The sequence below is a fragment of the Apus apus genome, chromosome 1 (assembly GCF_020740795.1).
Source record: "Apus apus isolate bApuApu2 chromosome 1, bApuApu2.pri.cur, whole genome shotgun sequence".
Lineage (NCBI taxonomy): Eukaryota > Metazoa > Chordata > Aves > Apodiformes > Apodidae > Apus > Apus apus.
This window is the reverse complement of record NC_067282.1, coordinates 14,755,791-14,770,993: the sequence shown is the minus strand read 5'-3', so window position 1 is coordinate 14,770,993 and position 15,203 is coordinate 14,755,791. Positions and strand designations below refer to the sequence as shown.

General features: G+C 36.1%; 1 protein-coding gene across 2 annotated transcripts in view; it reads right to left on the bottom strand.

The window, feature by feature from the left end:
* DYNC2H1 (dynein cytoplasmic 2 heavy chain 1) overlaps nucleotides 1–15,094 on the bottom strand; it is a 156,224-nt gene extending 141,130 nt beyond the window's left edge. The window contains exons 1-16 of one of the 2 annotated variants that reach the window (XM_051626994.1): nucleotides 14,745–15,094; nucleotides 12,857–13,024; nucleotides 11,742–11,877; nucleotides 11,482–11,600; nucleotides 10,800–10,944; nucleotides 9,785–10,017; nucleotides 9,394–9,528; nucleotides 9,175–9,288; nucleotides 8,872–8,983; nucleotides 8,588–8,712; nucleotides 7,089–7,264; nucleotides 5,498–5,693; nucleotides 4,399–4,494; nucleotides 2,285–2,437; nucleotides 2,076–2,174; nucleotides 14–153 (exon numbers count right to left, since the gene is read on the bottom strand). In XM_051626994.1, the coding sequence (XP_051482954.1) occupies nucleotides 14–153; nucleotides 2,076–2,174; nucleotides 2,285–2,437; nucleotides 4,399–4,494; nucleotides 5,498–5,693; nucleotides 7,089–7,264; nucleotides 8,588–8,712; nucleotides 8,872–8,983; nucleotides 9,175–9,288; nucleotides 9,394–9,528; nucleotides 9,785–10,017; nucleotides 10,800–10,944; nucleotides 11,482–11,600; nucleotides 11,742–11,877; nucleotides 12,857–13,024; nucleotides 14,745–14,945 (2,348 nt within the window). In that variant the 5' untranslated portion in view covers nucleotides 14,946–15,094. The remainder of the gene's footprint in view (nucleotides 1–13; nucleotides 154–2,075; nucleotides 2,175–2,284; nucleotides 2,438–4,398; nucleotides 4,495–5,497; nucleotides 5,694–7,088; nucleotides 7,265–8,587; nucleotides 8,713–8,871; nucleotides 8,984–9,174; nucleotides 9,289–9,393; nucleotides 9,529–9,784; nucleotides 10,018–10,799; nucleotides 10,945–11,481; nucleotides 11,601–11,741; nucleotides 11,878–12,856; nucleotides 13,025–14,744) is intronic. The other variant, XM_051626984.1, reaches the window with a different exon arrangement.
* Between the last annotated feature and the right edge of the window lie 109 nt (nucleotides 15,095–15,203).

Sequence of the window (15,203 nt, the reverse complement as noted above, 5' to 3'; positions counted from 1 at the left end):
AAAAACACCTTACTTGAATGTTAGATCAATACTTATTTCTGGTAAATTCTCATTGAGTGCTTCTAAGCCCATTTGATACTGATGCTCCAGAGCTTTGTAAAGCTGATGATTCCAGTGCTGTCTCCAAGCTTTCATATCACATGATTTGAAACCCTAAAATTAAACAATGTTTAGTTTTTATTTTCTTTTTTTTCCTAAAACCATTATTACAATCTGAAACTCAGCACAGTACAACGCCTGAAGATCAGGATCTCAGTAAAATTGAAAGAAGTACCACACCACTGGAACAAGCTCCCCAGGGAAGTGGTCATTGTACCAAGTCTGTCAGAGTTAAGGAGCATCTGGACAATGCTCTTAGTCATACAGTTTAGTTTTAGGTAGTCCTGAGAGAAGCAAGAGTTGGACTTGATGGTCCTTATGGGTCCCTTCCAGCTCAAGATATTCTATGTTTCTATGGACAGTTTGAATATTAAGATGATCTAGAGCTATTACATTTATTTCAAATTAATATAAGAATTTAAAAAAAGATCCAGATCAAACCAGTCTCTAGGGCACTTGAGCATAGCATCTTCACTGAAGCTCATCTCCCATTCGTTTACTATGAAATTCTTCACGGCTGCTCTAAAATGCACAAGACTGCTAGAAATAAGATACAGAACTGGCTGAAAGAGAGATCTAAACCTGTATCACACCTTTTATTTTCCTATTATGTGAATGCTACCTTTTGAACAGTATTTCAGAAAATTATTTTGTCTTCTACAGATAAACATTAACTAGTAAGTCCTATAATATACTTAAGTCTGGAAATAGTTACTTGTAAGCCATCCAGGAATTTTCAGAAGGGCCAACCAAGTTAAAAAAGAAATCAGAAACTTCTTGCAGCTCAACAGGTTCTACTCTTATTTAATTGGATAAGGATTTTCAGACAGGAGGCAGTCCAAGGTTGTTAAAGAAAGCTACAGTTAAGTTCTGCCCTACAACTCATCCAACAGAAGAGTCCAGAGATTAACAAAACTTGAAATTGTCCCAATTAAGCCTTAAGATACATATAAGCAGGGGTTTTAAAGAAATATGTAAAATCTTGAAGACAACAGCAGTAAGATTATACCACCTGGTACTGCTGGATTGTGAAAACAGAATATGTTTGATTAAGTTTTATGACTATTAGTCCAGGAAAAAAAAAAATTACAATTCTTTAGTCAGTTTTCCATATAAAGTATTCTGTAATACCAGAAAAAATTTAAAACCAATCTTAAAGTGAATATAGACTGCTAATTTTAGTAAAATACACTGACCTCAAAATATAAATTTGCAAACTAAATTTCAAAAGAAGTTACAAACCAAAAGCTGAATTGATGCACTTATTTATTACTCATATTATCTTGAGAAGATGGAAAAAATAAGAAGAAAAATACAGTAAAAATATTGCATTTATTTGACTGGAAAATACCAACTAAAATTATCTGGGTTTGCATTAGAAAGGCTAAGAACACCACATCCATGGAAGAATATAGCCCCATCATTGCTGAAGGCTATAAGAAAAATGAAACTGACATGAATGATACCTCAAAATAGCCTAGATGACAGTAGTATCATCCAATTGCTTTTATAAGATTATATTCTTAATCATTTCACCCAATGATTTAAGTATCTTTTCCAGCCTAAATTATTGTATGATTCTATTCCAAAAGTTGTTAAGTGAACAAATAAAAATGTGGCTTTTTCATTATTTCTATTCCACCTGGAGATCACACATATCTGTATCAATTTCTATATTTTACCTTTTATTAATGGCTCAGAAACAACTGACCTACATGACCTAAGGTTTTCCCATTTTTTGATCTAACCCCTGCCATCTCACCAAGTGTTCTCCCATTACTGGTATGACTAGATCATCCTCCTTATGTGTAATGTTACCTCACGTCTGGCATCAACTAAGTAGTACACAGTTTTCCTGAGCTAGCTAGTAACCTCTTAACAAAATTAATTCCATCATGCTATGTTTGAGCCTTAAATCTTGATTACTACTGAAACCTCAAATGATCACAGTTTGCAACATGATAATGAGACCCTGCCTGTGACTCTAGGCTGGCAAATCCAGCTCTGAGCTCCTGGAGTCCATCTTTCCAACGCTGCTGCTGCCGAAGTAGATCAATATTCATGAGAGATATAACCTGTTAGAAGAAATTTAAAAGATAGTAAGCATATTAATCACCACATAAATGAAAGAAAGGATACAGAAAGCTAGAAGAGAAGTTATTTCAATTGCACTTGGAAAATATACCTTTTCAATGAAGTTTGTGTGCCACTTTCTTAGTTTTCTGTTTTCAGTGGAAAGCCGTTCAGCAGCAGCTTGGAGTTTTTGGATATAAGTCTCCAATTCTCTTGGATTATTCCATGTTATTGGAGCTTTCCCTCCAGGACCAGATTTTGAATGCTTGTAAAAACATACTTTTATAAGGTTTAATGACAAATACAGTTTACCAGCTATCACATAGCAAGTATTGAGAAAGACGGTTTTACTCCTAGTAAAAAATTGAGGATATCTCTCTCTCACGACTGCACTAGAGACATAATAATATGGCAAATCATAGAAATGTGGACATATCATTAGAGCTACATCAACACACCGGGAAGGATTAAAGCCAGACTCTTGAAAGACTGAAATAAACCCACTGATGTTGGGACTTCTGCCCCACACTCATAAGCAGATGTCTTAAGCTAAGAGGACACCTTAAACTCCTCCTTTCTTCTTTGTTCTGCACAGACCGAAAACCAAAACATCAGACCAACAGTTGCTATTCAACTTCACCTGTTTATCATGAACTTTTTTATTTTTTTAATTACGCTGTAAGATTCCATTGACTCATAAGCAGCTTTGGGAAACTCCATTTCTCTGAGCTTTTTATCAAGGCTCTGGGGTTCTGATGCATTTTGCTAAATTTACAGTAGAAAAATCAGAATATAAAAGCTTTTGAAGTTCCACAACTGGACCTATTCCTAAACGAAGTAGGGCACAAATCACATCAAATAAGAGATTACATTGGTCCATTGAAAGTTTCTGCACTATCCCTGTCTCAGGGTCTTTAATCTAAAGGAATGTGTGGCATAATCTGCAGTCAGCCCAGGAAAAATTTGAAAGATTGTTCCAGAACTTTTTCCAGGACACTTTTGAACCTATGGTTGGACCTGGACTCTCTATCATTTTGTATGAATTAATCCCAACCCCAATTTCACTTCTGCTTTCCTAGAATCACAGAATCACTTAGGTTGGAAAAGACTTTTAAGATCATCAAGTCCAACCATTAACCCTACTCTGCCAAGTCCAGCACTAAGTCATATTCCCACAGATCACATCTAGATGACTTTTAAACACATCCAGGGATGGTGAGTAAAACACCTCCCTGGGCAGCATGTTCCAATGTCTGACAACCCTTTCAGTGAAAAAGTTCTTCCTAATGTCCAGTCTAAACCTCCCCTCATTCTTATACTTTGTATTGCAAAATGCTCCCCAGGAGCAAGTTTCCAGTCATTTCTGTAAGGCTCTGGAGGCATTTTTCCCTTGCTCAACACAGGGTTCAGGGGCATTTTATAATTCTCCAGCCATTCTCAGATTGTAAGAGTGCTAGAAGAGGCTGAAATGCCTCAAAATGATCAAAACTGGTAAAGGGAAATTAATTACATACAAAACGTTTCTCCAGGCCTGAAATAGAGATATAGTGTTAAAAAACTGTAGGTTGTAGTGTAATTTTTAAATTTGTATTGTCCCTTTAAAGCAGAAGAAAAAATTAAATACACAAATTCCTCCAAATTCCTTAAAAGAATATAAAACTTCTGAAAGAATAGTGAACTTCATAGTAATTTTTAAAAAATCACTCTTCTCAGAGCAACTACATGACAACTGAACACCAACCCACTGCAATAAACTGCATGCATAAGTCAGTAACAAGGTAGATTCACAGATTCTTTGTTCATCCAAAACAGAAACTATCTGCTTTTAACCTGCCCAAATCATTATTTAGATGATTTAGAAATAACAAAAAGAATTATAAAATACACAGAGATTTAATAAGAGTCAAAACAATGAAACCATTCTTTAATACTAAGCACCAGAATAAAGCAGATGTCATTTTTACTAAAATAGACCAAATTAATATTTAATTTGATAACAGTCCCAGCTATTAAGGAATTGACAACATTGTGGTTCATGTGTAAATCCAAACACTAAAAATTATTCCTGAAAGAGAACACTGTGTTCATATCCAAAGTAAAATCAGTTGTTTAAATGACAAACTCAAAGACAGTTAAGAAGTCCAGAAATAAACACAGAAAAAGCAGTACAGAATATGCACAGATACCACTGAAATTTAAAATATAAAGAGCAAAGAATCCTCTCACCTTAATTATCTGTTCAAATGCTAAAGCAGACTGTAACATCATTGGCTTCTGACTCTCAATCATTTGTTGATCAATAGAATTATAAAAATGCGCCACCTGTAAAAACGGAGATTAAATTAACAAAAATTGATAAAAATATTTATATGCCAAAAAGTGTAATGAAGGATATTTCTGAAAGTATTACTCAATCAACATAACTAATAAATACAAATTTACCATAACTGTAAAATGTTTACAAAAATAAAGTACATATACTATGCTAATGTGAACTACCTTCTTCTAGACATGAATTCTAATACCAAAAAATCTGCTTCTTACGCACATTTGAGGTGGTTGTACTTCACCTTATGTGAAACAGGTTCAGTCTCTTACTTATTTTAAGTGGAATGGTTCCACATTTTATGCAGATGTAGGCATCTAGAGGTATTTTGGAGGACTCCAAGTATCCAGGACATCTGCCAGGATACAACCCACAACCTAAAACACACTTATTTACTTCTAGATTGGCATCAGGAGCAAGAGGGATACCCTACAACTCGGTTTAGTTGTCAACACATACACATCTAGGGCCTTTTGAGATAACAAAGGTTTCCTCTTAGGCACCTGTGAATGACCCAGATGCATGGGTATCCTGTAGGTCTTGTGTCATCTCTATCTTCGCTGTGCAGGTACCTCAGATACTAATGACACCTTCTGTGAAACTGCACTGAGCCTGTGTAACAATGTTGACCAATTTATACATATTTATTCTTGCATCTTACATGAACAGAAGAAAATCTGACATAGTCTTTCAACTGAAATGCAAGCCCAATAAAAATTTATGTAGCACTGAGTCCAGTCAAAAATAACCCCCTCAAAAATCAAACACACATTTCCATGAAAATACTTATTTATATATTTTCAGTTGCAAACTAGTAAATGTTCCAAAATTGTAAAGCATTTATTTGTTTTTTTTTTTCTCTTTTAAGGACTTACCTAAGAAACAAGTCACTTTCACAGCAAGTCTCACAAAGCAAAAAGCAAAGATAGTAGCCTAGAAAAATTCTACTACTAAAGCTGGGAAGTCAGAAGTGGAATTTATTGACATTTAATCTTATACCTGTTTGAGGATGACTGCCTGCTTGCAGAACTTTTGAGCAGTGTTTGCAACATGCTGTATTTTAGCTGGTATAGCAAAACCCAGTGCTGAGAGCTGACGTACTTCTCTTAGGAGAGTCACCAAACGATCTGAATAAAGTATGTTTAATGTTCCAAAAACGTGATCCAACTCCATTACAGGACTATTAGCTTGGATGCTAAAGCAAAATCAAACATATTATTAAATACAATTTTATACTAATCCTTTCTTAGGTGCATTTTATAATAATATAATAAACAATTCTAAAAATACTGATGTAATTCTACTACAGTTTTTTTATGCTTATTAAAGTTTTAATTTTCTCAGAAATTATTCCTTTCTCTTAATTCAAAGCTATTCAAAAGTGAAGACAAGAAGAAATGAACAACGCCTATTGGGTTTGCTCACAATGTTTTTCTGGCTCGTTACAACAGTTAACTTGTAACTCACAGCTAGACAATCTTTCTCAGATACACTGGATCCATCACACTCACTCAAGCAGGCATTTCACATGCCCCACTCCTCAGCACTTTAAAGGGGAAAAAATTCTCTGAGACACTAAGTCCAAGAACCAGGACTTGGATCAGTGGAAAGTTCTGGCATACACAATCAGATGCTATTCAGAGCATCATCCTACCTTTAGATTTTCATTTTTCTACTGTAGCAATGCTTCCACCATCATACTTCCAGGCTTCTTTCAAAAAAATTCAGCTTTACTAATTTTTCACTTTTTTTCTCATCTTTTTCTAGTTCTACTAGAAAATTCCACTGAAAATTCCACTAGAAAAATCCACTGCATTCCCCTTTTCAGTGATCTACCTCTTTTCTTTTCCTTTTAATTAGCCTACTCACATATTTTAAAATCTCACAGTAACACAATTTTATGGTACTAATAAATTAGATTACTATTATATTTTGGAGTGTTGAATTTGTTTATTTGTTATTTGAGTGTTTTTCATAAAATAAAAGTTTACACAGAATTATTAACTCCTGTAAACTCTGAAACTGCAGACAAACTCTTTTTTTCAAAGAAAGTCTGCAGCACTCAGAGATGCAGACAGAAACTATGTGGCCAACCAATTTAAAAAAAAAAATTACAATATATTTGAATGCTCCATAAAATAATATAATTATTTTGGGAAACAAGATTCCTGAGGTTTAAATTTATCTTCTTATCCTTCCTTCATCTGCTCTATTTTAGACTGCAGAATTTCTTGTGAATAACAGTTACTTTGTTACTCTACATGTGTTATCTGTGTATCACAGCTATACTCTATTCTTATCTGGCTTATTACAAAGGATAACCAGTAGTAACACCGAGCAAACCAAACATGCCTTTTATTCCAGGTGCTGATAGAAATGGCAAGATGAGTTATCAACACTGTGCTCTATAATTCACCACACCAACCAAGCCTGGCAGGATGATGAAGTGACAATAAACTCTTCCATTTTGTTTCTCCACTCATTCTCAATTCTGTATGTTTGTTGGGGTTTTTTTATTTCCTTTGTCAAGTTCTATTTAATTACACTACAGATTTCAGCATAAACGTTATTTAAACAAGAAAATATTTACCAAAGTCCTGACTTGGGATTTGATAGTTCTGACTGGATATCCCGAGACCAATCATCAAATTGTTCTTGTTCATATACTTTTAACTGTTCCAGAAAAGAATCTGCACTTTGACGAAAAGTTTGAAATCCCGATAAGTCAGACAGAAGAGCCTCTGCCAGCTCGATAGTATCACCCACCTTAAACACAATCACAAAGAAAGGAAGCTTAACTTCCCAGTATTCAATCAGAAGAGAAAAATGACAATAAAAATCAGTATTACAAAACATCCAAGTGGGATTCAAAAATCAATCAGAAAAATGGGAATTCTTAAATTTTTTCTCAGATGTTCAAATTCCCATTGCAGTAAATTGAGTCTGAATAAGTTGTCCACCACAACCATCTTAATATTGTTCACCAATATTAAGATACCTCAGAGTATCCCACCTTGTCTTTACTTTATTCTCCATTAAAGTACAGAACTCCACCAAATTCTTTTTTGTACCTGTAAAGTCCATGGCAATATTCAAATGGGATTTCAAATGGGATTTCACAACTACATGTGGACAAATTAATCAAAACCCTACTGAATACAAACTGTGGAGATTTGAGAGCAATTTTAAAAAATAGTACAGCCTAAAGTAAGCACACAACCAACACACACCAGCTGAACTGCTCTCTAGGTCTTTAGCAGACCAAGCAGAAGAAATTGTGAAACCTGAGCTGTTGCTGTTCTCTCTGTAGAACACATAACAAAGTAGCACCTTCAATACCTCCATCCTTTGTCACATTCACCTGAAATGGGCCCTTGAGATTTCAGCAAATCACAGGTGAATGACAAAAAACTAGGCTAATAATTGTTCTGGGATAAGTAGCTTCTACTGTCACTCAAACCTATACTGCAAATGACACATATTTACAGAAAACATTTTTATTTTAACTAGCCAATCCTTAAAAAAAAATGTTCCAGAGTTTCCAAATAAAGTTTAAATACAAACTAACAAAAATAGCATAAGTTAAAATAGTCATATATGTTTTAAACTCATTCTGTTGTAAAATAACACAAAATCATTTATAATTTACTTTTATTACAGTCTCTGTAGTAAATTGCCTGGCAGGCAGTGACTCAAAAAAGTACCACCAAGAAATCCCTTTGATTTCAAGAGGACACTACACAGGTTCGTAATAACAAGATGTTAGGATGTCAGAATCTGGATATCTGAAAATCTTAAATGCAATTTTACAATTCAACTGGAGGGTGAAATTTAACAAAAACACCTCCTGTCAGAATTTTGTTTGGGAATTTTTGACAAAAAAAAAAAAAAGGCAGTTCAGTGTGTTATGTAAAGACTGTATTCTAGGTCACTTAATAAAACTCAGCTTAGCAACTGATAAGGAATTCTGATTATGTAACTCCTGGGAAGTTCACCATTTTTCTGTAGGGAATTCCCCACAGAAATCCCAAATACTATGTTTTATGTTACATGATAATATTGTGTCTACACAGTAATGGAATCCATTACCTTCAGCTCCAGCTGCCGTACCCATACAATATTATTGACAACTTCAGACAGGTTTTTGCCTGACAGCGGTCCAGAAACCTCACCAGCAACACCATGGCATCGAGTTTCAAAGTCTGTCTGATAGTCTGGAACATAAACAAAAGATTCATATTAGGCCAAGCCCAAAATTACTACTGTAGCTAAAAAAAAAAAATTAAGGATACTGACATAACTCTAAAAGTATAGAATTCTAGTCTTTGCAATAATCCTAATGCAATTAAATATTTTTCAATCTTTTTTTTTACCTTTGACATAATCTTGAAGTCTGGCTAGCAGTGTTTCCCTTTCAAACAGCAATTCTTTCCTGATATTTGGATGCTTTATCAGTTCCTTGTATTTCTGAAATGTTTGAAGAAGCTGGAATATGAAGTTAAAAAAGTTACCTTTCTCCTGAAAAAAAGGTAAACATATTCTGGCACTACTCATTAGTGCTGTTCTTAAGTACTGTCTTTGGCTTTAAGTTCTTATTCCCATGCTCTAAACTGACTACTTAAGAATTCAATAACTTTATTGTTAGGAATGTTTTCAGACTACAAAAATATCCTTACCTGCTGAGGACTGTCCTGAATTTCTGAAAGAAATTTCTTCAATTTGCTTGCTATTTTTTGTTCTGCTGGTGCAATAATTCTTTCATACTGAGAGACTGCTGCTTTCCATAAGGGCTAGAGATAATGAGTTCACATCTTAGTTTATGACTATCTACATACATAATAAAAAGTCACAGAAAGAATGTGAATAAATTAAAAAAAAAAAAAAAGGCATTATACCTCTGTGTAAGGATTATAATGTACAGGATTTAGGCCAGCAAAGGGTTCAAACACTTGGTCAAGATTTAAAGCATTATGTTCTCCAGCTGGCAAAAATAATGTAAGTTTTTCATGCAGTGTTCTAACAGTTAGCACCTATAAGGGAAAAAATACTTGATAAATACAATGTACTTTTACATAAAACTTACATTTAGAAGCAAAAAAAGCAGAAGCAGCACATTATGTCTCCTTTTTACAAGAAACTTTTGAAAGGCTCAGACAAATGTGGATTATAGAATGCCACCTCATTTTGAAAAGGCTGTAAGAGTGTTTTAATTCTTTTCTTAACTTAAACCAAAGTTGTTTAAATATGTTTCTAATTAAATAGAATGTGTATAATCCAAATCTTTACCTCATCAAGGCGTTTTCCAAGTTTGGCTAACAATTCAGGGAAATATTTCTCATTTTTCCACGGATGTAGAGTATAGCGTTGCCACAGTTGCCCAGTTAGGTACTGACAAGCTGACACCCACTGCTCACAAATCAAGATGCCAGCCTTAAGATTTTCTTTAACACAGTGAAAAGCATCCTCCCACAAATTCAAGGCTGCTAATTTTCTCTGAACATATCTACCTAATGAGCCACCTAAAACACAAAAAATTATACAAAAGCAGTATCTTCAGTTTGTTCAAAATACTTAATCTAAACTCTACATCAAGTTCTAAACACATTTTTATAAAACTTTTCTGAATGTCTTAATTTCAAACAAATGTATCAGTAACTGATAATAATTTTGTTTAAGAATTGTATTAAATCTGAACCATCTTCAAGTTAAATGGAGATAGGTACAACATCAGAAGCTGATGGATTTGGATTCTGGCATCCACACACAAGTATGTATCTTTATCAGCAGTAATGGGAGCTGCTGGCTGCCCCCAGCAATCCTTCCTGCACACACACACACATGCCTCGCAGCAGCAGACAAACTCACTGTCATATGCTTGTTCCAGAACATGAGACTGCTCTGAGGAGAATGAGAGAAGAAACCTTTCTGCATGTCCTGCTCTCACCTCCACACAGACCGAATCAACCTTCAAAGGAGGGCTTACGTAAATAAATTTTCTCCTCTGAGAGAAAGAAAAGGAGTCAAATAGAAGCAGCACAAACCCAGTCCACAGGCTGAAAGGTAATGAACTCCATCATGTTATTATCTATCATCTTCCCAAGAATGTGTGAAGGCATCTACCAGAACGGGATGAATTACTGGATACTATAAGGCAAATAATATTCACAGATCTTAATTACATAAATAAAGCACCTTATTGATGTAGGCTATCACTGGTGTCTTTAGGAGGAAGCTCTCTGTTCAAGGGTTCACTTTACTTTCTCTCCACTGTTCATTTAATAAAGACTGCATAAAGGTTTACCTATTACATCCAAGAGATTATGCATGCGTGGCTGTGGATAAGGATCATGTTCTGTTTGTCTCCACACACCATCAACAGTATCCTTGGTAGTCTCCACCAAATCCACAACTTCAAATAATGAAAGACTATCCAAGTTGTAATAATCCTAGAAAAAAATATCATGAATACAAATACTTTTCAAATAGTACTGTAGAAACACTTATACTAAAGATGGCCATTACCATGGTACCCTAAATTTTACTGCTAACTGGCATAACCCTACTAAAAAACACGCATTTGTTTAATTTATTCATGTGAAGACTGCATTAATATCTGAAGTGCTATTTAAGCAAGTACATTACAGGTGCCTTTAATTCTGCATGACAAAAATTCATTATAATCCTCTGTATTTTCACTTCTATTTTTTATAAATTTCATTAGTCAATTCCTGTTCACAAACCGAAAAGCAGCTCTTAGGATTTGATGATCAAATCAGTTCCCAATTAAATGTTGTTGTTGCCCTGCACCATTGTCACTGGAAACCACACACATTAAACTGAAATTTTGCCTAAGAAAAAATAAGTACATAGTTATATATTTAAATATTTGAAAGGAATGTACATACACAGGCATATATTTCACAAAAAGGAGTGGGTTTTACTAAGTCTACAAATACATCACTGATCACACAAAAGAAGCATACTTTTGCCATGTCCTCAAACAGGTCTTTAAAATGAGAAGCTCTCTCTTTACTACACCATTTACTTCCATGACGAGCACATTCTCTCCAGAACTGGAATTCATCTGTTGGTGTAAGTATAGCTGCAAATAATAACAGGAAATTATTAAATATGAAACACATAAATGGTCACTGGGATAATGATAACTGAAAATTCAACCTGTAAGTAAATACTGTATTCCTAATTTAAAATTAACTAAAAAAGACATAACTGCAAAACAAACCTCTTATGTCATCTTCACTGAAATTTGCTCCTGTGTAAGTAGGATCTGATCTTCTGAGAACAGTACTCAAGCCAGCTTCAAGCTCACTTAGAAGTTTCTGGAGTTTGGGATCAAACGTTTTACTCCATCCCTCATCCTGCAAAGAAAATTTTAAAAATTGTAGCTCACTTAACAGAAAAATAATATTCTTCCTTCCACTAATCTTAAAAAAAAATAATAAAATAACTCAGATTAACAGCAGTAACCAACTATACGGTGGGACAATGTAACAATTTCTTTTTCTTAAAGTCAAGGAATAGCATCTTCTTTTCACTTAACAATTCAGACTAATACTGAAAAAAAAAATTATCATAAAATCAAAAGTCAGTTGTTGGCTTTATAAAAGTATAAAGGTAATTCTCTCTTCATGAACTTTCTTAATTGGAATCTACTTCTGTAGTAGAATCTGGAATTTTTTATTATCAAATATTAAAAGCTAATGAGTTTTTCTAAAATTATTTTATTAATACTATGACAAGCAAGAAATTAAAACTATGTAAAAGCTGAAACTCTGCCTGTTCAGCTTATGAAATACAGCCACGGTCACTGGTTTTGAGAAAAACATCTGCAAAGGAAATATATTCTTTAATGAAACAAATGAAAAAGCTTCAGAACATTTTTTAAAAGCAAAACTATGAAAAATACAGCTGCACAAATTAATCTAGAGCCTAGCACACCTTTATGCCACATATTATAGAACCACAGTTTGTATGATACTGACCTATGAATTTCATATAAAATATAAGAATATCTAAAACAAGAAAAGGACACAGGACCACAACTCTCGGTGGAAATGAGGTAAGGAGCTGCTGTCTCCATTAACCAGCACTGCCCAGTGTATTCCACACTTCTAGTCAGAAGTCTCCGCTTCTCTCACATCTATGACCAGAAGCCTCCACTAATCCTTACTGACAGATGAATTATCTTCTTTAACTTAGAAATTAGAACAATCATCTATTACTTAAGCCCTTAAAAGATTTTCTTTTTAAAACAGGAAATATTTGTTCAGAATATTCCACAGAATTTCACTCTTTCAATATAAATCTGCAGAACATTTAAATTGATATACTGCTCACCTTCAGTAATACTGGCGCAAAAACTTGTCGTACAGCTTGATAAAGAGTGTTAACTGGTGAATCTAGCATAGATGACACAAGAATATTACTATGAAGATTATCTTCTGTAATTACATCAGGTCGCAGCTTAAAGAACACCAACACATTCTTTGAACCAGTAGCTTCAATCTGTAATAACCAAAAAGGCAGGGTTTATTTAGAAAACTGTAATTGACTGCATACTATACTAAATTATGTACACCATTTACACTAATATTTACATCAAGAAAAAATTATAAAACTTCATATCACTAGTTATGGGCTCTGATAACATTCTGATAGACTCTGATTTGCACAGAAAACTTTTATTATACTCATACCTGATTCCATTGGAATCTGAATTCCAACATCAAATACAAATGCCTTTTTAATTCTAAAATACCTGAGAATACCATAATTACTTGCACTATTTTGATTTTGAAAACGTCACTTACTATTTTCAGGGGAAACTTCAAAAACTCTGTCTTGTGCCTAGAGAAAACTAGGCATGAAGTCTTTTTAATTGCATTTTTACTTTACATAACTCCTGAGTCTGTAAATACATAGCCATATTGCAATTCATAGATTTCTCAAGGACAGAGAAAGGCGTCCTCCTTCATCAGGAAAATCATGAGTTGTAAAATGACTCTCCCTCCTTTTGTAGTTCCAACTTAAAAGTTCCAAAAGTTGCCATAAATTCAATTATTGAAACAATTTATGGTTGAGGGGAATTTCATAAAGCAGGAGAACATCAGTAAATATTTGATCAAATGATAGCAGAAGATATGCTAGCTGAAATCCCAAATTCTGTGCAACTGTAAACACCTGTGAACTTTTTCTGTTAGAAGAGGGTTACTAAAAATAACTTTCAGTTTTACTGAACAGCATTAATTTTACTTATCAAGTCCTTAACCCAACACCTACAAACATCATTTCAGTGAAATAAGAAGTGTACACTATAGCCCCTATATGCATTTGATTCTCCATAGCTGCTGACAGAAGCTCTGTATATTAGACAATGGCTCAGCAGCACACCCCAAAAACTGGTACACACAGATGTTAACTCTTGCATCAAGACAGCATGCACTAGACTTCACGGACTACACAGACAATTAGTCCAAGTGGTAATTAAAGTTACTCATTACACAAAAACACTGTCACTGACATAACAGCACGACCTGGATCTCACAGCAGAATGATGGGACAGATGTCAAACCCTGTGTCTGCTGAGATTACACAGGGACATTCACTGCACATCACAACCCACAATATCACTGGGATGAGTCACTTGCTGATCACACTCAGAGCAGGACATTTCAGTCAATTAACTTCAGATTTGGCCGCAGCTGGACACACCAATCTGCTAAATGCATGATTTGGACAAACACCTCGGGACTTGTCAAATATCAGCCAACGTGCCACATACTGGGCCACATTTCCTGCATGGATATTGACAATGCAATCCTTCCAGTCACCTGCATGCACCCCTGCCCAGAACCCAACCATCAGACTCTACTGGCCTCTGCACCAAGGTAACACGCCATTCTCAGGGCGGCATTACGTGCACACAGCAATACTGTACTGCACTCTAAAACCACGTATCAGCACGGGCACAATCCAATAACAAATACATCACACAGCTGACCGCGTGGGCTTCACAGACTCTCGGGCCAGTAACTACACGCAGCAGACACTGACACCAGCATAGGTATCTGCAGTAGGAAGAGGTGTCCCAAATCAGACACCAGCCTTTGATGATCTGGAAACCTGGGCTGGACCCCAGGCTCTGCATCCCCACTGGCGGACTGGGATGTGGTGGACAGGCGGGATCCACAGGCGCCTGCCCACCCTCGGCCGGACACTGCCGTACCTTGTTGGACGCGATCAGCTGGCTGCCCGAGTGCTGCACGACCAGGAGGAACTCGTTGCCGTCGTCGAGGAAGTTGGTCAGCTCCGGGCGGGAATGGAGCCCCGCGGCCAGGGAAGTGGAACCCACAGCGGGATCCAATCCGAAGTAGTTCGCAGCCGTGGCCGAAATAAAGCGCTTCCTCTTGTCTCCCTCCCCGGCCATGCTGGCAGGACGCACCGCGCCACGGCAGATCAGGGCAGGGGTGGGCCCGGAACCCCACGGGAGAACATGGAGGGCTGACGGGAGAAGACTCAAGGGGCGGGGGGCGGGAAGGACGGCGGCTCACGGCGGGGTACGGGGCCAGGCCTGAAGCTTCCCGGCGTCCCCGCGTTGCCAGGACCCGTCACTATGGTGACCGAAAATGGCGGCGCTGGCGCGTCAGCGAGCCCGGTCCGGGCAGAGGCGGGCAGACCGGGCAGA